The following is a 23,673-nucleotide window of genomic DNA, read 5'->3' as shown; positions in this document are numbered from 1 at the left end:
GTTATCGAGTAATTGAATAACTCTTCAATGAACTAGGATCAACTCGATTGAGTCAACTTGAAAATGCTCCCAATTAAGTAAAAAATTCAATTAAGTTATTCATTTATACATAATATTTTGGCGGATAAATAGTTAAATATGTTATTTATTTTAAGTATTAAAGAATTGTTGCCTTGATTTGAATTTGGACATTTTTTTTGCTACAATTTTAAAATATATGTTTTTTTTTTTATTTATAAAAATAAAAATAAAAAAAAGTTTTGAGGATTGGAGTAACCATGAAAGATGGGGGATGGAAAAATCATTTTCCCATGGGTTGGAGGTGAATCTATTTTCCCTTTCACTGTGAAAAATCACATTAGCTTGGAATTTGAATTTTAGGTAAAATAAGATCTAGCATCTAAAAAAGTAATATATACATGATTAGAATTCGTAGATCATAAAGCTACTCATAAAGCTACAACATGTTTTGTCTTATATATGCAAAAAAGTTTAGAATGAGTTGATTTTTTGTGAGGATGATCTCTAAGGTGAGGGGATCATTCTTACAAAAAATCGACTCATTCCGAAACTTCTAACCTTATCATAAGTGATTTTTATAAAAATTGAACAATCCACGATTCTTTAATTTGTAAACTAGAGTTAGAAGTTTCGAAATGAGCTGTTTTTTGGTAAGAATGATTTTTTTACCATAGAGATCATTCTCACAAAAAATTAGTTTATTCTGAATTTTTTTGCCCATTTAAGATAACACACATTGTAGCTTTATGTGTATGTGGATCCCGACCCATATATATATTATCACATTTTCTTAGTTTTCATGTATAATCAAGGTACCAAAACCGGCTTCAAAAGATGCCAATATTGACGTTCTATGAATTATTAAAAAAAGTATTGAGAAATATAATTTCTTATGGAAATGCTTAATAACATCTCAACAATTATTTAATGAAGTGTCCGGTTGAAGGCTTGGATTTTCCTTGCTCCCCAACATAGCAGAAGTGCCATAGTCATCATACCCAATCAAGTCATTTAATAAAATGGACAGTCGGGATTGCACACTATTAGAAAACTGAGATTTATTTATTTTTTCTGCTTCTTATTAAGCAAGGCATACTTACTAATCAAAGAAACAATTTCTGAATTCCCATCCTTTGAAAACCTGAATTTTCCCCTTTGCGCTCACTCTAATTAAATGGTGAAACTTTTCTTCCCTGAAAACGTTCCAAATACGTCATTAATAAAAAAAATTTCTTTCTAATAAATAATTTTATAAAAAAGAGAGAGAGAGAGAGAGAGTGAGTTAGACAGTGAGCAGTAAGTAGTTCCTAGATATAGTAATAGTATATAGGAGGACAAAAAGGAAAATCAATCGTGGGTTAGTGCAGTAGTAGTACACACAGTACGCAGTTTTCATTACATCTCTTCACTTAGAAACTTGAAAAAGAAATATCCAACGGTTGTCATCCAGTTTCTCCTCCAAAACCCTTTTCAGTTTTCCTTCCCAGGGATCCATCCATATCTTTGTGAGAGCGTGTGAGTGTCAACCAATCATCTCTCTCTCTCTCTCTCTCTGATATCTTTGCAGCTCAGAAGATCATCATCATAACCTTTCTTTTCATCCTCAACATCATCACTTCTTCTCTTCCACTTTCACTCTACTTCAAATATTTCTACCCCATTTGAAACCCAATTCTCTTTCTCTCTCTTCAAGATAACCAAGTTTAGTCATGGCAGAGGGTTTTGAACCCTTTCATGTCCCACAACAAAGCCGAAGAGATAAACTCAGACTAATCGTTCAAAACTACCCTAGTTGTGAGGAAGCAACAGCAACCCTTCAAGGATGTGCAGGTTTACTTCCTCTTAACGATCCATCTCTTCTACCCTCCGTTGATATGCTAACATGCTCCAACCCACTTGGAGGCAGAAGAGGAGGAGATGATAATGATGATGTTTGCAGGCAAACCCCAGTTTGTGCTTATTCCCTTGTTAAGGAAGGAGTTAATTTGATAGGTTATGATGGTGGATTTATGAACAGTACTGCTTCCTCTTCTTCCTTATCTCATGACAATCATCTTTACGTGGATCCATATGCTTCACTTGCTGTAAATTTAAACCCTAGTAGCTCAATTCAAGATAATAACAACCCATTCCTTTATACTGCCCAAAATCTTAGAGATTTTGATCAGTCGTTTAACTGTGAAGAGTCACAGACCACTGGAAAGGGTCTGTCTTTGTCTCTTTCTTCTCACCATACCCACCAACATTATCTCCCTCTAGAATTGAGTCAACCAGGATACGAGCCAACGTTGTTTTTCGGTGAAAAGGGTATAGGTGGGGATGTATCTCAAGGAATTATCACTCCAAATGATGTAAGGAGTACGGTTCCTCTCGGTCCGTTTACGGGTTACGCTTCGATCTTGAGGGGATCAAGTTTCTTGAAGCCTGCACAGCAACTCTTGGAGGAATTCTGTGATGTGGGTCGGAGAATAAATGTTGAAAGAAGCTGCATAGATTCGTCTTTGATTGGTCCTCCTATGGAAAATTTGACTAGGACCTCGATTTTTGATGATCTGATGGCTTGCAGCAATCGTGGAGAGCATCAGAGGAAGGATACAAGGTTAATTTCAATGCTGAACGAGGTATGCTTCTTTATTTGTTTGTAATTGTCATAATATTTCATTGTTTGCTTCCTCTCTAATTTTTTTTTTTCATCCTATTGGGATCCTTCAAATGTTTGAATTACAAACTTAATTATTTGCACCCCTAACCCTAAATCTTCATTCAATCTAGGGTCTTTGGAAAATAGTGAGTGCATTTTTTTTTTTTTTACTGTAGAAATCACTTTATTCTCTAATTGAATTCCTGATGGGAGATCAAACTTAGTGTTTACATCACTGTTTTATCTTTGCAATAAATAGCTTGTATCTGTGTTGTGTTTCTCCATGTAGAAGATGCTTGTCTTAAAGGATAGATGGTCACAATGATCACAAATTTTTCTTTTAGCCAAAGGTGCATGGTGGGAGGGAATATATGATTAAAGTTTGGTGCCATAAAAATTACATAACGTTTGAAAGAGATTTCATGGAAAATTCGTCTTGTCTGGAGTGAAGGAAACTCAGTAGTTAATGCTCTTCCCCATTTTGGAGCTGAAAAGAAAGAATTCATTCTATAACTGTCGTGATCTTCCTGTCGATTAAAAAAGAAAAAGCACTCTTTGGACATGTGCAAGCTTTGCCTTCTTTGATAATTGTAACTTAATTTGGGTATTCCCTTTGCACTTTTCTGTATATCAATAAGAATTTGCTTGCTTAGCGGAAAGAAGGACGGTTAGGTGGTAAGATGCGGCCAATTCATCATATATCCCTCGAGAATTTTAGGGGGCATTTGGTAATCATTAGTATAATAGATTTTGACTCGGCTTCATAATCAATCATGAATGTTGTTAGTGGCATTTAGTACCTAGGTTTATAATTGGATAAGGAGAGAGAAAAATAAAATTACGAGTAAAAGAAAAACTTTAACTCACTTAATGAGAAACCTCTCTTTCTCCCACAGCATTTGTACTAACACCCAAACATTGAAACCTTTTCTGCACCAATAATTTCCAATGTGGCCATTAACAGTTGCAAAACGTCCAGTTGACATCAGGATATGGGAGATGGGACCATTCTCTCAGGTAAACCATCATATTCATCAAAATCCATCATGGAATGCAATTGAGGGTTCCATTGTGTTGAATACCTTTGATTTGTTGTCAAGTAATTTATCCGTCAAGATCATTCATAAGTTTTTATCCATGGAAAGCTTTTGAGTTTAAGCAATTAGACAGTTTGATTTCAATTTTTTTATCTTATTTTTTGTTTTGTCAGCGTGGTTTTCTCTAATGACTAAGGGGATACTAGTTGTTCTGGTGCAATATATTGTAACCCAATAGCAATGATTGGTAGAGTTCCAGTGCTGAAGGAGTGTAGATAGGTCAACTTAGGGGCTTGGCTTCTGGTGAAATTTGAATAGGCCCATCCCAAAGCTCAATCTTTTACAAGTCTAATTTAGGCATGTGCGCCGACCCACTTCTACTCATGTGTTGAACGGCCACCAGAATGATGTTTAGGAACTTAAAGAGTATGAATAGTGTCTCTGATACCGTAACATGGAATTTGAATGGTACTGATCTTGGATTAAAGTACATTTGCTATTATTGTTGATTTAAACCATTATTCTTTGTTTTTAAACAACTTCAACTAATAAATAACAAAATAACAAGCATTGAACCAGACTCGAGGACTGAAACTTATTATAATCATTATATTGGATTTTTTTCTTGCTTGGTCTCATGGATTGGCACCCTAGGGATGGATACAGGTTTATTTGGCATGAGTTGAGGTCAACCTAACTTGATTCTCACCAAGGTTGATAAGATTCGAGAAGGAATGGGTTGTGTTGTTGATGATAAGATGATTTCAGAATCAATCCTAATTGATGCAAGCTTGTTTGGTGTCAATTGGGATTGGATCAGATCAATATTGGTGGTGCGCATAACATCAATTATTCATTACTTTTATCACTAGTAGCATGTCTAAGAAGTTAGAGAAAACTTGTAGTTTTTTGGGCCAGTATAGTTTGTATGAGAAATGTTTTTTTTTTTTTTTTTTGATAAATAGTATGAGAAATGTTCTTGTATGTGTCATGCATGCTTCCATGTTATTTTATTTTTTTGCTTGGCAAGCAAGGGGTTAGGGTCAACACGAAAGTGGGTTCAACATGGTTTTGATCCTTGGTTGCGGGATCAACACTCCACATGCTTACCAACTTAGCTAAGTTGGCACCTTCGAATGCATGCTTACACGGTTGCGTTGAAACAAATTAAAATTAGCATTACTTTTGTTGATATAAGGTTTGGAAATGACATGATTGCTAATAGAGAATTGGATAGGATTCATTGTAATAAGTTGTATATTGATACACTAGATCATGCTCTCATGAAGATTAGGATTAGATTATTTTATTTTCGTTTGATATATGCACTAGATCATCTGCTTCCTCGGTGCAAGCCATTCCAACAACATCTCTATATGATTCATGCACCAACAATTGGTATTCCATCTAGTCAGCTGATCTTACATGCTCAATATTGCTACATAAATTTTTAGGCGTATCATTATGTGGAATTTGTTGACATTGTTTGATATGAGAGACGTTACCGGCCCCATTTTACCCCAACTCAACACCGCCTTGTTTCTCACTTTACAACCATAATGTTCATTTCCTGTTGGAAGGCGACTCTCAAGCACATATATTAGGCTATGTAATGCCTTAATTTGGTGTGAAATCCTTGTCTTGGTTGTGTTATAAATTGTTCTCATGTGAAAAGGAAGGAAGAAGATGTAATTGTAGTGTTTTTACAGCTATTGTCAATAGTATTTAAATTCTTAATCATGATCCATTACTCGTCAACTATTATTCCTGACTTCTGATGAATGAAGAACTTTGGAATTGATTAGCATTAGTTAGGATGTATGATTAACATCCACTATGGATTTGATTAATTGTATTCCCTTATTGGGGTTTAGTGAATTTATATACCTCTGGAAGTAAATGCAATTATTAGTCCAACTATCAATAAAATCCTTGAGTTCGTCGAAATCACAAAGGACGATTGCTACGTTGATCAGTTATTTCCATATCTTCTAAATTTTGTGAAATGCGTTGTTTATCCCACGAAGAGCTCAAGATTCAAGAACTCCATCTTTGTCCATTATTTATTCTTCATTTCATCTCATTTAGGTTTACAGGAGATACAAACTGTACTATCAACAGATGCAGGCAATTGTTGCATCATTTGAGTCCGTCCCGGGGCTTGGAAATGCAGCTCCCTATACAACTTTTGCTTTGAAAACTATGTCAAAGCACTTCAGATGTTTGAAGAACGCCATTACCGACCAACTTCATTTTGCAAGCAAAGCCCTAGATGAAGGAAATGCTATTAAAGATGAGGCTCTAAGGTTGGGGACCACCGATCAGTGGGTTCGTGGCCAAAGACCAATTCTCAACTTGGGTAGTCATGAAAATCAACCCATTTGGCGACCCCAAAGAGGACTTCCAGAACATGCAGTAGCGGCACTTAGGGCATGGATGTTTGATCATTTCCTACACCCGTAAGTGATTTATGCAGCATGAATAATATGTCCTTTTGTTTTCTGGAAATAAACTATACATCTTGAAGCATAAGCTATTACTATTAAATCAGTGGTTAACTTAGAGTTTCTTGGTCGTGTTTGAGCTTACACAGATAATTCTAATTAATGTTCCAGATATCCTACTGATACAGACAAGCAAATGTTGGCCAAGCAAACTGGTCTATCAAGAAACCAGGTACATTATTATCTTCTGGACCATCCAATTATAGTTACAAAATTAAATTTTTCTCTCAAATTAAACTTCTTTTTCGGGAACTCAGGACTAATGAGTTTTGATGTTGATAGAGATAAGTTAGGGATGCTGGAGATTAGTTGGGTGCATTTTAATAATGTGTATGGATCGTTCTCTCTTATCATATGGTGTTTCTCATCACACAACTTGAACATTTAGATTAGCATCAATTAGGGTGAATTAGTTTAGATTGATTAATATTTATCATCTTTCCAAATTGGTGGTGTTCTTTTAAGTCTATATAAACCCTGTAGGACTCATATAATCACAACCAATTTCAATTTAGTATAATTTCTACTGTTGGAACCTGAACACATATACTAGTTAGAATGAAGGTGCCACTCAGCTAAGTGGACCCTATATATATAGGGTCAGGATCTCTTGACTCGTAAGAATGACTCATGAAAAAAACACATGATCCCAGTCCCTTAAATGCAAAATCCAATGGTTGAGACTTGTCCTTGGGATAAATATCTCCGAGATATGTGTTATCGAGATACTCATAAATCTCAATCATTGGATTTTGTGTTTAAAGGGTTGGGATCATGTGTTTTTTTCATGAGTCACTGTTAGGAGTCAACAGATCCCAACCCATGTATATGTATACACACACATACACTGACTAGAATAATAATAACTAGTGGCATACTCAAAATACCCTCCTGATGTGGCATGTGCTATAACCATAGATCTTTTTCCTCGGGATACACATCTATCACATGACACATCAGGGGAGTATTTTTTGTATGCCACGAGGGAGAGGGAGAGGGAGAGGGGGGTGGGCGGGAGTCAGAAAATCATTACTCTAATAACTATAAATGTTTTGACTCATATTATATTTTTTTCTCTATTAATTATTTGTATTGGTGATTATTTCCTCCTAAAAAATTGGGCAGGTTTCCAACTGGTTCATTAATGCAAGAGTCAGACTATGGAAGCCAATGGTTGAAGAAATACACATGCTTGAAACCCGACAAGCTCAAAAAGCTTCTGAAGTGGAGGACCAAACTAATAGCGAGTCAAATGAACCTTTAACCACTGCAAATCCACCCCCTTCTAATAACCAAACCCAAATTAATGTGATGCAAAAGGCCCATGACCACTTGTTGAATCGTAGTAGAAATGAACTTTCCCATGTAGTACCCGACAAGAGCAATGAATTGATGAACTTCTATAGCAACAATTTGTCAAACCATCATCATGTAGGTTTTGGCATCGGTACTGCTGGTGGAAGTAGTGGGGTTTCTCTAACATTGGGCCTCTGCCAAAATAATGTCATTGGATTGTCAGAGCCTCTATCAATGGACATTGATCATCATTTTGGCCTCGAAGCAAATAATGATGGGTATGTTGTAGATGGTTTTGAAGCTCCAAATCGGCATTTCAGGAAGGATATTGAAGGGCAATTGCTGCGGGATTTTGTTGGCTGAAAAATCTCCATTGTTGCGCCTTAATTATGGCTATTAATTAAATGTACTAGCTGAATTTGGAAGAGCTGTACATTTCTCACATCGAGCAATCCGAGAAGATTGGCATGACAAGGTATGCACTACATTGCTTGATGAAAGTGTTTTCGATAAGCTGCTATATATGTTATGGGCTGTACGAATTAACCTTGGTTCATTAAGGGCGATATACCAATCAAATATGTATGACTTTCATTGGTGATGTAAGTTTCGACTACGTAATCCATCTCATCTGATGGTCTGTATCAATATGCCCACTGTTCCAGTAATTTCATGCTACAAACAAGTAGAGGGGATCGGATCATATCTTATACTTAAAAAATATATCATTTATATCAAAGATCAAACATACCTGGAAGAAAAGTTATTCAAGTGTCCGGCTGTATTTTATTTAATATGGTTATCATCATGAGCATCAACATGAAACCTACTTTAAAAGAATCTTTTTATAGATAAATTTGTTGACGTGGTCAAACATAGTCTCAGAATATTATTAAAGTTGAAGATGTCCAATAATTTTTCCCATGTATTGAAAATCATTCTAGGAGAATCTAAGGGGGACTGTTTTTGCCCATAACTTTAAATATCTGCATGGATGCTTTGAGTGTGTACGACTTTCTTTAGCTTATAAAACTATTTTTGTTTGCTTTTGTAAAAGAGGTTTGTGGTGGTTGTGCTCCCTATCAAATCGAGTTTGATCCTATAAAAATGCATGCATTCTTGTCATTTGCTTGCTTGCTTGCGCAGGTAAAAAACAAAGTGAGAGACAGCGAAGGATGCGAGGTTCGAGGTAGGATTAAAGAAGGTTTTGAAAAAAAGAAAAAAAGAAAGGAGAATATGGATTATTGCCCCAATTTGTTTGTACATGAGTTGGTATGTATTTTTTGCATGGGAATAATAAAATGTATTTTAACAAAAGTTGGTGTAATTGTGTAAAGCAACTTTAGCAGCAGATCTGGGTTTCTTTTCATTTTTCTTTCCTTTTCAGCTGTAGTACCCCAGATTAAACCTACCCATATTGTGATGAACTCAACAGGACTTGCCACGTGTGTGGACAGTGAGGTTTATATGTTGGTGCTGATGGCCACCACTTGGATAAGTGGTGGGCCAAATTGTGTGCTCTTTGGAATGGTTCTGACCATTGGATAATACGTTGATCTTGAACTCTTGGGGGGGGAATTAATTTTTTGGTGATACCCTTGTCAACATGGATTTGGAGAAGTTTCAGATATTTTACAAATGAGTTAAAACCCATATCATCAATGCAACCTCCCTAAAATTCTAGAGTCGTGCTGGAGTGACGTTAAAATTGACATAGTTTCACACATTGCTGACATGGAGGTGTGGATATAACCATAGATGCTTTTCACTTGTATCTCGATGAATAGTATCTATGATTCCATACATCCACAACAGCAATGTGTGAAACGATGTGAGTTTTAATATCAGTCCAGCATTTTCCAATTCTATTTTGTTTTTGAGATTTGAAGGTTGTAAGATAATTAAGTGGAAATGTTATCCAATTAGGTGATAGTCGACTTAATCTCTTATTTAGTGAATTTTAGGAAAGATTCAAATAACTTTATGAGTATGATATTTTATCATAAATATCATATACTAATATTAGATGTCATTACAAGGACCGTTGTATATAAATAAAAAATAAAATAAAATTACAAGAGCTAAAAAAGAAGAAAATCTTACTTCTAATATTAATTTTATTAGTTAAAAAAATGCTAATTGATAGAATTAATCTTCTAAATATCATTTCTACAGCATTTTATATACACCAGAACTAGCCACGATGATGAGATATATTCAAGAATTAGTGCATCTCATATATTAAATTACATTGCATCACACACTCCATTTTCTTCAAACAAACAATTGGTTAAATGGAATTTATATACTTGATCTTGTGAAGTAAGGGTATGTTTGGAAACACTTCTGAAGTCTAAAGTTTAAATTTTTTTTTTGAAATCTGATTCTGGAAAAATTGTTTGTTTGTCATTTTTAAAATTTTCTGGTTACGAACATAATTTTAAAACATAATGATCATTTTGACAATATTACATTTTTGTAATTCTAATAAATTATTAACCGAAAAACATAACATGTTATGCATAATGAAATTATCCACACATTTAATTTTAATTTTTAATAAATCAAACATCCAAAAAGAATTATTTTCAAATTAAATTCATACTTAGAAATTATATTCCAACAAGGTAATATTCAAACAATAAACAATCATGCATTTTCTAGTTGACTTGCAATTTGATTACGTAAAGTGATCATATCAACTGGTACTTGCAATGAGAATATTTTATTATATCATGGTGGATCTTCTAACGGTTCGGAATATATTAGATTTTTGTATGAGAAAATTTCATTGAAATAATAAAGAAAGGAGGTTGAAATGTACAAACAATGATTTAAATGCCCAAAAATACCCCAATAACTAAGTACTTGAAATGCTACATATCCAACCACCTCCCTCAAAAGTATAAAAAAATAACTTCTTAACTCCTTGAAAGATTTCATTAAAAAATAGAAAATCTGTCAGATCCTAATTATCCTATCGAACCATTAGCTTGCCTATGGTTAAAAATATAGATGACATTCAAAAATAATTTTTGATGTACAAGTACTATCCAATTGGATTGAGATATGAACTGCCTAATCACTTCTTTATCATCTATGGAATAGATAATTTTGAGCTATTCTTAGAATAGACACTAGTATCCTATGATTTTAAAAATCATCCAAGACCAAGATAATTACCTTAATAATTTCAATCGTTTTTTCTTGAAATACCCAAATCAATAAAACCTAAACCCCATATATTCCAAAAACTCTAGAGATTTTTAAATTACATGCATATGAACGAAATTACATATATGAAACATATGATATTAGAAGAAAAGAGATGCCCATTAATGGATGAAAGTGATAGATCAAAGATAGAGAGAGATCTTACTATATTAAATTTCGGAGTGAAAAATATAAGATTTTCGAACACGTAATGAGAGAAAGGGGAGAGACCTTAACAACACTGTTGTAAAAGATGGAGATGTAGAAGAGAAATGGGAGGTAGAAAAGTTAAAAGTACGGGTTTTAGGGTTTGTACAAAGAAGGGATAAGTGATAGAAATCAGTGATTTTAGGAGGGTATTTTAGGAATAAAAAACAAATTCAGAATTCAAAAGTTTCATCCAGCATCCCTACATCACTTAACCAAAACTTCTAAATTTTGGTTCTTAATTCTAAAATCTGAATTGAAACAAACGGCAATAGAGCTTCTGAAGTCTGAATTTTAAAGGTGGACCACCTCCATTCAGACTTCAGAAGTGTGTTACCAAACACATACTAAATTCTTGATGGATAGTTGAAAATGTCTGATTGTGCTTGTGGGTGGTTATTGCTTGTTTGTGAAATTCATCATTATCGCATCTAGGTTTTTTTGAGTATATTAGAGTCAGTAATCCTCTAAATCAAGTTTGTCATCATCTCTCCCAAGAGCATACGAAGTGATCATGCTTGTTGGATGGTCAAGATAATGTAGACTGAAGTTTGGTTTGATACTGTTAACTCTCTAATTCGAACATCTTTTCAGTCAAAGAATGAACCCATATTAGAAAGCAATGCAATATCAGGTGCCGAAGGCGGCCACCACCACTGATTGGCATGTTTTCTTGTTATTGACTGCTGCCCTTGTTTGTGCGTCTTGCATGCTAATTTATCATGGCCTATCTTGTCCTTGAAAAGTTCCAAACAGTTGGCCCATGCATATAACGAGCTCAAGTCCATAGACGAAACGAGCCACTGGGCTTGTTGGGCTAGATCCAAGATGACTCAAAGTGCGACACCATGAAATGCAAATCAGGCATTGTGACATGATCTTCTGTCTATTTTGTTCCTCGAGATAATCCAAGCTTCCTCTCCAGTCATCGGTTATGATACTTTTGATGATCACTGTATTGGGCACGCATAATCGCTATTCAAATTAAATCTCTTAAGCTGGGATGGATGCTGTGTTGACCATCTTTTTTTTGTTGTTGGAATGGTAAGCTTATTTTTAATGAGTTCAATAACTCGGTGCTGGGGGAATTTGAACCCAGGTCTCTAGTATCATCACTCAAAGACCCTAAGCTAGTTGGCACCTGCTTACAGGTATAACTTGGTTTACCATAAGATTAGTACTAATGAAAAAACTATCAATTTCAGGGTATGAGGCCTGACTACAAGATTAGCCTATATCAAACATCTTTCGCCACATGAGAGCTTCACAACAAATGCCCAATGACATGTCTTGGAACAGAACCTCTTAAATCATCTCCAAATATTTCACTTAAGAAACAAAAAGATCAGTTCTCAACCTATGTATATTACTTGTGCATCTCCACTGATTGGATTTCTCGGTCTCCTAATTTTTCGAGCAATAACTTCTGTTTCCGTAATGAGCACTCAGATAGCAGTGCGATAGAACACACACACACACAGACACACACAAATCCAATACTTCCAGTGAAGTGTGGGCAGCTGCACTCCCACAAGTAGCTTAAAAATTTTCATCATCTCCTAACCATAAAACATTGACCCTGAAATTTTGAATGTTCAGTATTGTCTCAAAATATTTCAGTTGAGGCTGTTTAGATAACATAGAAGACAAGACCGGCACATTGGTGCAACCAACTGGTGCAGATCACCTGTCGCCATGCACGAAAACCATCTATCTCAAGTCATGGGGACAAGCAATTTTTTCAGATACTGAGATGTGAGGCAAGAAACTCGGCTAACCAATGCCTCCAGACTCAAAGATGTAAGACTCACATGCACGAAATTTTTTAATAAATATAACAGCAACTACCACATAATTTCAAATTTCATATTATATGGTCGAATTCTAAGTTTTAATCCCCTAACCACAAGGTGTAAACTGTCTTCAATCATTTACCCGAAAAGACCAATCTGTTGGAGAAGGGGAGAAGTACGAATATAAGAGGGTCACATGGGTTAAGTGGGGTATGGCACACCTGAGAGTGGAGGAAAATATACACTCAAAATAAATCTTGTCCTAAAGGTGTAAGCCTCATTCACATCTCACACTAGGATTATGTCATTTGGGCGTCTCTTGGTCTAAGGCGTACACCTCAGTTGTTTTTTAACGTTGATTCCATGCATCTCAAGACATTTAATGAACCCCACCCAATACATTAAGTGTCGAGACATAAGCCTTAGATGCCTTTAAAAGCATTGGTTTATTCAAATAACACCTAAATCCACACTATAAAAGTTTGGAATCAAGAGTAAAAATGTAGAATGTCAAAAACTCTACTCATGCTGCCAACTAGCATCTAGCGGTAAAGATCTTGCAACAGACAAATCCCATATCAAATCACAAAAGCTATATGAAATAAAAGAAATCAAAGAACATAATGATATTTGCATGATTCAGCATCGCCTACATCCATGGATGAGGTAAGAGCAATTGACCAAGAAAGAAAGTACAGCCGGAGAGTACTCCCAGTATACAAAACAGCCCTGGTAATCACTCATCGACTAGATTCATGACATCTATGCCCACGTACGACATTGACTAGAGCATGTAATGTATGAACCATGAAGAAGAATCACTATAATGTTTTTTTTTATGAGTGCAATGTAATACATGTCATTGCATTTTGAAAAGTTCGTATTAACAAATTACCCCGAAGGACCCCACTAAAAAAATTAAGGGGGAGCTGATCTAAGCTTCCTGGCCAGCTCGATCCTTACAAGGTGAAGTAGTACACTTGATCTTCAAAAGGAGAAAGTCAAAGAACCATTTGATGAACAAGCAATGTTTATTATTACACGGGAAAGTTTCCAGTCAAGTGAATATGATCCAGTGTCCGACGTAACCCATACGTATTGACAGCTGCATTGGCAGCTCTGAAGCCCTCACGGGAGGCTGTAGAAGGGTCATGAGCGATCAGATGCAAGAACTCACCCAGTTTCTTTTCAAGTTCAGATTTTCCACCCTTTTTAGATGAAGAGGGCGATGAAGATGCCATTGACGTAGAAGGCTGTTGAACCTGGCATGACCTCCGACTCGAGCCACATGTAAGAGAGCACCTCACAGATGCCTTCCTCCACCTCCGGGCTTAGATTACGGTAACCTACATTAATTTCAAATAATTACAAACCGACAATGACGACGATGGAAGAAGTTCATAAAATATAGACGAGAAAATACTTCTAAACAGAAGGAAGAGAGGAGTGTAGTACCTTTGAGACGTAACCACCCATGCATCAACTCATGGGCATGAATGGAACCTGTTAGCAATCTGCATCCAGCAAGAGTACCCAAAATATAAGGCTTTGGGCAAGGATTGATCTTTCTAACAGAAGATACTATCACCTAGCAATCCTAACTAATTAAATCATAGTGTGTTTCAGAACACCTCAATTATCGCTGATAACTGTTGCACTAAAACTTGGTAGTAAAAAAAAAAGACAAAGGAGGAATCATACATTAGAAGTGAAAAAGCAGTAAGAAATTGGTTTCCTTCCTAGAAATAAGAAAAAAGTTGGTCATCTTTGCCAAGGCAAGTTGGGTGGAGGCACAAAAGGGGTCCATTTCATGGACATCTTCCTCTTTCCTTGTGGCAAGTTTCTGCCCAAATAGGACTAAAATAGGCAGATTTTTTTTAATCTTTTTTACTTCCTTCTATTATATTATTTAAAAATAGAAGCATGGCCCCTGCTGACAGCAAGAACATGCTTCTTTTATCCATGTAGCAGAAGGCTATTAAATGAAATTTTGCCAAGGTAGAAACGAAGGTGGAAGACAGGAAGCCAGCATTCAGGACCAGCTTCTCAGCTGCCACATGTAATAAAACCTGACACTGGAGATTTCTTTCTTGTCTGTAAAGAACCCGTCCCAAATGCAGATATCTTTTACATAAGCGAAATTATTAGCATGTCATCTTGCACCATTGCTGGGAAAACAGAACTATAAAACTTAATTTTGACTTTATATATCAGTCTATAATTCCTGTTCTTACTCGCTGTTTATACTTCCGCTTGTGGGGCTCACATGGATATAACATTGGATTGTCAAATTGCATAATGAATTCTCCATATAGTGGATACCATTTTCAAAACAGATTAATTCATTCTGATTTTCCTGCTGCATGAAAGTTGACTAAAAAGATCTAGACCATTGGATTAGGCCATTACTTAAATATATGTTTCATACGGTTAGCAATGTTGGAAGGGAGCAATTTTCAGCAATGATGACTATCTTGGTAGAGATCACCGGCCTATATGGTTTGATTGTCTAACATGATATTCATCTGTGATGAGGACAAATAAGGAGTAAGAATAGGGAGTTATCAATGGTTAGAAATTCATTGTGACAATGACAATAGACAGCTAGCTCTGGATAACTGAGGACAAGCTAAAGGAGTGCTACTTAATTAACTTTGGAATCAGTATGGAAGCTTTCTGTACCCATGGTAAAGCCACCAAGAATGAAGTTTTCAACAGCCTGATGGAAGAAGGGATTTCAGATTCACAAGCATAAATTATAAATAAGGACCCTATGTAGCCAATACTTGTATCTTCAATATGTTGGGACAAAGAACATATCTGTTTACTTCAGAAAAATTTTCATTGAAATATTTCGAAACTTAAAAATGGCCAAGTATGTTCCTGCAAACTCTATGTTCTTTGAGGGGCTACCTTGGCCTTCTCTTCTTGTATTTTTTTCCTCTCTTTTCTTTAATATAATTTATACTTATCAAAAAAAAAAAAAAATGGCCAAGTATGTTCCTGTCATCCTGGATCCACATCAGAGCATACTTTCAAGATTCAACAAAGGGAAGCAACTGCACTATTTACTTCAGATGCATGCTTCCTCGATTAAAGAACTTAAATAGTAAAAATGTTTGTGTAAAGTACTACCTTGGAAGGCCATACAAAACAATAATTGCTGTAATCACACATTTCCGAGTCAGCTTTTGTTGATGTGTTTGCATTCCCCCAATTCTTGGACTTTTAAGTATCTAATATGTTTATGAAAAAGTGAAACACAAGGAGAAGCATAATAAATATTTGCTAGTTCAGTCAATGAAGTAAAAGAAGATTTCACCATATAAATGTCAAGTCATACACTGCTAACAATCTGCTCCTCGGAAAGACATAAGCCTCTTGTCTCAGGCATGTGATGATAGCCCTGGAAGCAAGAACCAGTGTTGAGTGAAGAGAGAACTTCCACAGAAATAAATATAAGAAAATAAAAGAAATGATGCTAATTACATTCTTTTCCCCCCTCAATAGCTTCGTTAAGTGCTTGTCTTTCAACCAGAAGCATGGGTATCTGTTGATCTAGCTTCATGTTCATTCCTTCATAGAAATCTCTGATGCCATGGTAAAGTAATTGGCAATCAATGGTATCCATGACAGTGGACTCCATACATTCTAAACATAGATTCCGTCCGTCTTCCAGAGAAATGTATCTCGTGTTCCATGACTTCAGCACCAAAATACACAACTTTAAGCAACCAGAATAATCTTGAGGTACTTAGCAGTGTTTGAAATAAAATAAATTTGTTGGAGATTATTATGAAAATGAGAAAAGAACAGAATAAGAAGAAATGAATGAAATCCTTCATTGAATCAGTAAGACCAACCATGGCCTTATATACATGGAAGAGAAACTCAGAGAGGGCTCTGGAAGGTTCCCCTAACAAATTCTACAACAAACTTGATAACAGAAAGGGGAAATTCAGTAACCAACACTAACTAACATTATTCTATAGTATTCCCCCTCAAACTCAGGGCACCTAAGGACTCTACTCTGAGTTTGGACTTCAGCTCATAAAACCTGGTACTCGAGATAGTCTTGGTCAATATATCAGCAACTTGATCAATGCTTGGCACATGCTTGACCACCAATAATCCTTGTACAACTTTTTCTCGGACAAAGTAGAGATCAAGTTCGATATGTTTGGTTCTGGCATGTTGTATTGGGTTTGCAGAGAGCAATACAGCGCTGAGGTTGTCACACCATAGTGTTGGAGGTTTGGTGCTGATCACATTCAGTTCTTTGAGTAGTGATTGAAGCCAAGTTACTTCAGCTGTCAAGTGAGCAAGACTTCGGTATTCCGCTTCGGTGCTTGAACACGGTACCGTGTGTTGCTTTTTGGATTGCCAAGTGACTAAATTAGAGCCCAAATAAACACAAAAACCGAATGTAGATCGACGATCGTTAGGGTCGGATGCCCAATCGGCATCACAAAAGCCTGTGATGTGAAGATTAGAACTCTTGCGAAGATGGAGACTTGAGTCTAGTGAACCAGCTAAATACCAAAGCACTCGTTTCACAACCTGCCAGTGAGCTTCAAGTGGGTTCTGCAAGAATTGACAAACTCGATTAACAGTTCCGGTCGAGTAATGGTTGCGTATTGTAAGGCCCCCACAATGCTTCTATACAACTGAACATCTCTACAGGATCACTTACATAGCTAGACAACTTGTGGCCACTGGTCATTAGTGTACTGATGCCTTTAGCATATTGCATCTTAGCTTTGCAAAAAAGGTCAGTGATGTACTTTGTTTGGGACAAATGCAAACCATCGTTAGTTCTAGTAACCTTTATGCCAAGGAAGTAATTGATAGATCCTAAATCTTTGAGAGCAAATGATGTATTAAGGGCTGAGACCAAGTTTGAAACCACTTGAACTGAACTTCCAGTTATTAATATGTCATCTACGTACACCAAAAGAAAAGTGCAATGTTGAGATGTGTTTCTCACAATAGAGATTGATCGGACTTGGCCAAGGTGAAACCCAAGCTTACCAAAACATGCTGTAATTTTTCAAACCAGGCTTTTGGCACCTGTTTAAGTCCGTAGAGAGCTTTGTGTAGGCAGCAGACCTTATGAGAACGACTAGGATCCTCAAAACCTGGAGGTTGCACCATGAATACTTCCTCTTTTAAGTCTCCATTAAGAAATGCGTTGTTAACATCCAACTGGCGTATATCCCAGCCTTGAGTGAGAGCAATAGTAAGGATCACTCGGATAGTTGTGGGCTTGACTACAGGGCTGAGAGTCTCACTGAAATCAAAGCCCTCCACTTGTGAAAACCTTTCGCAACCAAATGGGCCTTATACTTAAATATCTAATCATCCGGATTTTCCTTAACTTTGAAAACCCATTTGCAACCTATGGCTTGACGACCAACGGGTAGATCCTCAAGAGTCCATGTTTCATTTCGCACTAAAGCTAAGAACTCATCTTTCATAGCTAATTTCCAATTTTCATTGGCGAGAGCATCATGGATAGTAGTTGGTTCCCTAGAGGCAATAAAGGCTTTGGGTTTGAAAATCCCAGCTTTGGCTCTTGTGGTCATAGGATGGGATGGAATAGGTGCTGATGAAGGTTGCTGAATTTCATCCTGAGTAACAGAGATATCATCAGCCTGCATAGGTACATTAGTATTAGCATCAAAATCAGCAACATGAGTATTAATATCATTGGTAAATAAACCAGACTCAGTGAGTTTCAAAGCAGAAATGTCAGTAGCAGCCTGTGGATCATGAGTAACAATAAGAATAGAGGCTGGAATAGGATCGGGTGGACTCACAGGAATAGACGAAGAACATTGTGTGGATTGAGAGAAAGAAAAGGTGTGTTCATCAAATAACACATCTTGAGAGATAATTATTTTGCCCTTAGGATCTAGACACTTATAACCCTTGTGATTGAGGCTGTAACCAAGGAAAGTGCATGGGAATGAGCGGAATTGTAGCTTATGGCAATCAAAAGGTTTGATATTGGGAAAACACAAACAACTGAAAATTTTGAGAGAAGAGAAATCAGGTTTGACATGAAACAAGACCTCATAAGGAGTACGATGACTAAGGACAGCAGTAGGCAAGCGATTAACAAGAAAAACAAAAGTCCGAAAACCTTCATCCCAATATTTGAGAGGCATAGAAGCTTGAGCTAAAAGAGTCAAACCATTCTCAACAATATGCCTATGCTTTCTCTCAGCAAGGCCATTTTGTTGGTGAGTACTTGGACATGACACCCTATGATGAATGCCATGATCTCTAAGAAATGAAGAAAACGCTTTGAATTCACTGCCCAATTGGTTTGAATGGCTTTGAGAGGGCAACCAAGCTGTAATTCAACTTGCTTTTAAAGTTAACAAAGGTTTCAAAGGTATCAGACTTGTGCCACAACAAATATATCCAAGTATACCTAGAATAGGCATAAATAAAATGAACATAATATCAATACCCACTAGCAGAAGGAGTTGGGGAAGGACCCCATAAATCTGAGTGAATCAACTGTAAAGGTGCAGTGTATTCGGTTGTGGAATTGGGAAAGGGAAATTTATGTATTTTTCCCAAACAACATGATTGACAGAAAATAGTATTCATTTTATTGGTTTGTGGAACATTACAAACTTGCATGACATATTTTACAATTTGGGAAGAAAGATGACCCAATCTATTATGCCAAAGTTGAAACAGTTGAGTATTTTTGGACAATGTAGACATACAAACTGTAAGAGAAACAGTGATACTACTAGAAGATTGAGTAGGATGGGTGAAAGTGGTTGGAGGACTCGCTTGATGTGAAGCAGGACGAACAAATTGAGGTGGATCAAATCCGTATAAGCCATCTCTAAGATTCCCTCTCATTAGAATCTGATGAGTTACCTGATATTTGACAAAACAATAGTTAGAATGGAATTTGGAAATATACATTATTGTCAAAGGCAAATTTAGAAACATTAAGTAAGTTTCTAGTAATTAAGGGCACATGAAGAATCTGATTGAGTTTAAGAAGATGAGATTGAGAGGGAAAAGAAGAATGACCAACAGCCTGAACTGACAAACCTGCTCCATTGCCCATATGAATCTGATCTATACCAGAGTAGCCATTTCGAGTCATTAGGTTATTTGCATCTGGAGTGAAGTGGTGTGTTGCCTCTGAATCCGGGTACCAACAATGATCATAAGGAGTGTGAGGTGTAACAATCATAGCTGTGGCTTGCATCTGAGGCAGAAAAGAAGCATTTGATGGTGTGGTAGCTAACGGGCCTTGGAAAGACTCATCAGATCAATGCCAACATTGAAGAGCAGTATGGCCAGGCTTGTTACACAATTGGCATTGAGGTCGTGACTGTCCATACCAAGAGAAACCAGATTGACCACCACCCCGATGACAGCTACCTCGATAACTATTGGAACTAGAACGACCCCCTGGTCCACCTTGAAATCCACCACGAGAACAGGAGTTAAAATTGAAACTGGACCGATTAGAAGGAGCTTGAGGAAAGCCTCCGCGATGCTGTTTGCACAGATGACCATGGGTAGCAAGATTAGCAACAACAGTACTAGAACCAAGCTCTTTGGAATATTTTTCAATCTGGGATTCCTAAGCAAGCAACAAAGATTCAATCTCTTCGACGGAATATGCATCAGATCAAGAGTTAACATAAATTACAAAGGTATCATAATCCTGAGGTAAACCCTCAAAATTAGTTTCGATATGAGCAACAGAGTCAATAACATAGTCAACAGAAGCCAAACGGTCGATGTAATTTTTGATGCGAAGCAGATAATCGTTAATAGAAAGAGAACCTTTCTTTAGATTCTGAAGTGCACGCTTGAGCTGGTCGATTTTAGCTTAAGTCTGAGATGAAAAATACTGATCAAGAGTGGATCAAATCTGAGAAGACGTAGAGCAACCAACCATACAAGTAAGTAACCCCTCAGTCATAGATGATAATAACCAGGAGACAAGGAGTTGATCCTGCTGCTCCCATTCCAAAAACGCAAGATTAACTCGATGAGAAATCTGATCAGAGGGAGAAAGAAACTTCGTCGGAGAGGATTGAGACCCATCAAGGAAATGAAGAAGTCGATGCCAACGCACAGCAGCAGAGACTTGTTGTTTCCAAAGAAGGTGATTCTCATTATAAAGCTTGACTGATAAGGTGTGATTAAAAATCACTGGAGATTGTTGAACAAAAGAAGAAGAGGCAGCCACCATGGTGGACTGCGGTGTGGTAGAGGTAGAGTCAGCCATGGATACTCAGGAAAGAAAAAGGAGCTCTGATACCATATTATGAAAATGAGAAAAGAACATAATAGGAAGAAATGAATGAAATCCTTCATTGAATCAGTAAGACCAACCATGGCCTTATATACATGGAAGAGAAACTCAGAGAGGGCTCTAGAAGGTTCCTCTAACAAATTCTATAACAAACTTTATAACAGAAAGGGGAAATTCAGTAACCAACACTAACTAACATTATTTTCTAATAGAGATAAACATACTTAATGCAATAGGAAGTCACCATACCTCCAACCATTCACAGCTACAACAACGAGCTGTGTTATCATGCTCATGTGAAGGACAATATTTTTGGCTCCATAATGGATGAGATCGATACTCAATTAAACCAGCACCATTTGTTGGAATCTGGAAAGTTGACAAACTATGAGATGGACTTTTAAAATAAGTCAAATCAGCTATTCAAATTCAGAGTAAACTAAAGTAACATAGATGAGGAATCCAAAACTTGGATACGTGAATGCCAAACAAATTCTGAATTTTGTATGTGATGAAATTTTTTCTGATATTCAAAATTTGCACTGTATGTGCAGTATACTAATTCTTTTCTGTACACAAATGTATAGCTATATACAACACAATAAAAGCGACTATGTTATATTTTAAGGCATATCAATTCTACAATATGTAATATGAATTTGATTCATACTGTATCTTTATAAGAACAATTTCATTAATTGTTTCCAAAATAAGTGGGTAAGCTAAGTTTAAAGCAGCAACTACATGAGTAACATGTGCTACAAGAACCACTACTCAAGCCTGAAGGTAATAATGAAGAACTTCATTATAAGTTAAATAATCTGATAATATGTATTAATGGAGAACCAATTATAGTATGTTCAAATATGTCTAGGGAGTATTTTCTTACAAATTGAAGGTACACTTCGCACTTGGTATGGATTCCTCCCTGACAAAGAAAACTTGATTCAACAGAAGAAAAAAATCCCTCCAAGAATTAGATATAATGGAATATTTGACAAGTTAAGAATAATTCTATCATGATATAATGTAGAGTTTCAAACTTGAAGAGGTATTGTTCAAGTTTACAGAGAATAAACAAAGACAAGACATAAGTGCAAAGAAAGTCCAACAACAACATTGTACCTCATGCTCATTGATTGGCTGACCACAAGCATGACAGCAGAAACATTCAGAGTGCCAGAAAGCTCCCATGCATCCTAAATAATTACCATAGCCTATTTCACGGTTACAGCGGCCACAAAATCTGCAAGGTGCATATGCAAATTGTGATGGTCATACAAAACTGAGGGTGGGATTTCTGACTTAAAATATCACCTTGACTTGGGTTAAACATTTTGATGATTCAGATACAACGAAGTAATATAAAATTGTTTTTCAGAATTGTGTACAATGATTCACGTATTCACTTTAGAAGAAAAATGCCATGACTCCAAGTTAATCCTCATGCAAAAAACTCAGGAATACTGATTTCAGTCATGAATTTTACATAAATAGTAATGAATTTGAAAGAAATGCGGCTAATTTTAAAAGCATATATATTAAAGGGACTCAAAGAATCAGAAATATTAGAAGAAACCCATATCAAAGCAAAATTAAAAAAAAAAATTCAACAACTAAGCCTATAAATTTGGAAAACCAACATAGACATACCACATAGATTAGTAATGGCCAATGCCGTAGAAACCCCTTTCCCACTCCCCGACATGTCTTCGCCAAGCAACAATTTTGAAAATCTCTCCTTCATCATCTCAATCTCTCTATCAAAATCCCAAATACATAATCAAATTGCAGAACATAATAGTCAAATTTCCTCCTGTCTAGAAGAAAATGAAAATTATACCATCACATACCTGAAATCTTGTCTTCATCTCCAGTGACATCAGACATTGAGCAGTTTTGCGCCTCAGGCTTTCGATTTGGCCAACCCAATGGTGGTGGAGAAGACGACTCTTCCGAACTCGAACTACTTATAGTCCTCTCCTCATTAGCCATGGCATCAGACGTCGTCGAAGTATCGGTGGTTGAACTGCTCTCTGGAAACCCCTCTTCAATCGAATCCCTAATAAAAGACTCACTACACCTCACCTCCATTTGAATCAAACCCCCCCCCCCCATCATTCATTCATTTTTTCCTATTCCCTCTCACCCTTTTCAATCTAAACCAGAAGGAATCAAAAGAGAAGCAATTTTTTTTCCAATAGTCGACCCGATCGGACAACTGAGTCGACTCAGCTATTGAGTCAATTCGACAACCGAGTTGACCCGGTAATTGAGTCGACTCAATGAATCGAGTTAACACGGTACTGAGTTATCTCGGGCACTGAGTTGACTCGTTTGACCGAGTTGACTCGGTAATTGAGTCGACTCAATGAGTTGAGTTAACACGGTACTGGGTTAACTCGAATACTGAGTTAACTCGTTTGACCGAGTCAGCTCGGAAATCTGAGCCGACTCAGTGAGTTTAGTTAACTCTGGTACTGGTTTAACTCGAACACTGAGTTAACTCGTTTGACCGAGTCAGCTCGGGAATCTGAGTCGACTCAGTGGATTGAGTCAGCTCGAAAACTGAGTTGACTCTGTAATATGAGTCGACTCAGTGGATCGAGTCAACGCGGACACTGAGTCGAAACTACCACTGAGCCAACTCAGCAGC

At 36.6% G+C, this 23,673-nt stretch overlaps 2 protein-coding genes across 3 annotated transcripts; one reads left to right on the top strand and one right to left on the bottom strand.

Moving 5' to 3' along the window:
• Positions 1-1,440: 1,440 nt before the first annotated feature.
• On the top strand, positions 1,441-8,872 carry LOC147395196 (BEL1-like homeodomain protein 9). Of its 2 annotated transcripts, XR_015180808.1 has the most exons (5): positions 1,441-2,642; positions 5,788-6,158; positions 6,315-6,375; positions 7,329-7,974; positions 8,646-8,872. XR_015180808.1 is itself a non-coding variant. In XM_086451430.1 (4 exons), exons 1-4 carry the CDS (start codon positions 1,731-1,733, stop codon positions 7,860-7,862), a joined length of 1,878 nt encoding a protein of 625 aa, XP_086307556.1. In that variant the 5' UTR covers positions 1,441-1,730; the 3' UTR covers positions 7,863-7,977. The 2 variants fall into 2 exon arrangements, 1 of the variants encoding a protein (XP_086307556.1); XM_086451430.1 differs by lacking the exon at positions 8,646-8,872 and having other exon boundaries at positions 7,329-7,977.
• A 3,663-nt stretch (positions 8,873-12,535) lies between these two features.
• LOC147395195 (protein DA1-related 2-like) lies at positions 12,536-23,143 on the bottom strand. The gene is given in 12 exon segments (XM_086451435.1): positions 12,536-13,963; positions 13,965-14,058; positions 14,168-14,226; positions 15,848-15,948; positions 16,056-16,118; positions 16,202-16,213; positions 16,215-16,415; positions 21,267-21,386; positions 21,907-21,945; positions 22,143-22,263; positions 22,671-22,777; positions 22,871-23,143. Coding segments are annotated over 10 exon segments (972 nt in total). The 5' UTR covers positions 22,212-22,263; positions 22,671-22,777; positions 22,871-23,143; the 3' UTR covers positions 12,536-13,749.
• Between the last annotated feature and the right edge of the window lie 530 nt (positions 23,144-23,673).

The sequence above is a fragment of the Akebia trifoliata genome, chromosome 8 (assembly GCF_017979445.1).
Source record: "Akebia trifoliata isolate Shusen 1 chromosome 8, ASM1797944v1, whole genome shotgun sequence".
Lineage (NCBI taxonomy): Eukaryota > Viridiplantae > Streptophyta > Magnoliopsida > Ranunculales > Lardizabalaceae > Akebia > Akebia trifoliata.
Note: the sequence above shows the minus strand (reverse complement) of the source record. Positions and strands in the feature narration are given on the sequence as shown.

Coding starts and splice junctions, on each gene's coding strand:
- LOC147395196 (XM_086451430.1), top strand. CDS start 1,731: ATGGCAGAGGGTTTTGAACCCTTTCATGTCCCACAACAAAGCCGAAGA. Junction 2,643..5,787: donor TAATTTCAATGCTGAACGAG/GTATGCTTCTTT, acceptor CATCTCATTTAG/GTTTACAGGAGATACAAACT. Junction 6,159..6,314: donor TTTGATCATTTCCTACACCC/GTAAGTGATTTA, acceptor TTAATGTTCCAG/ATATCCTACTGATACAGACA.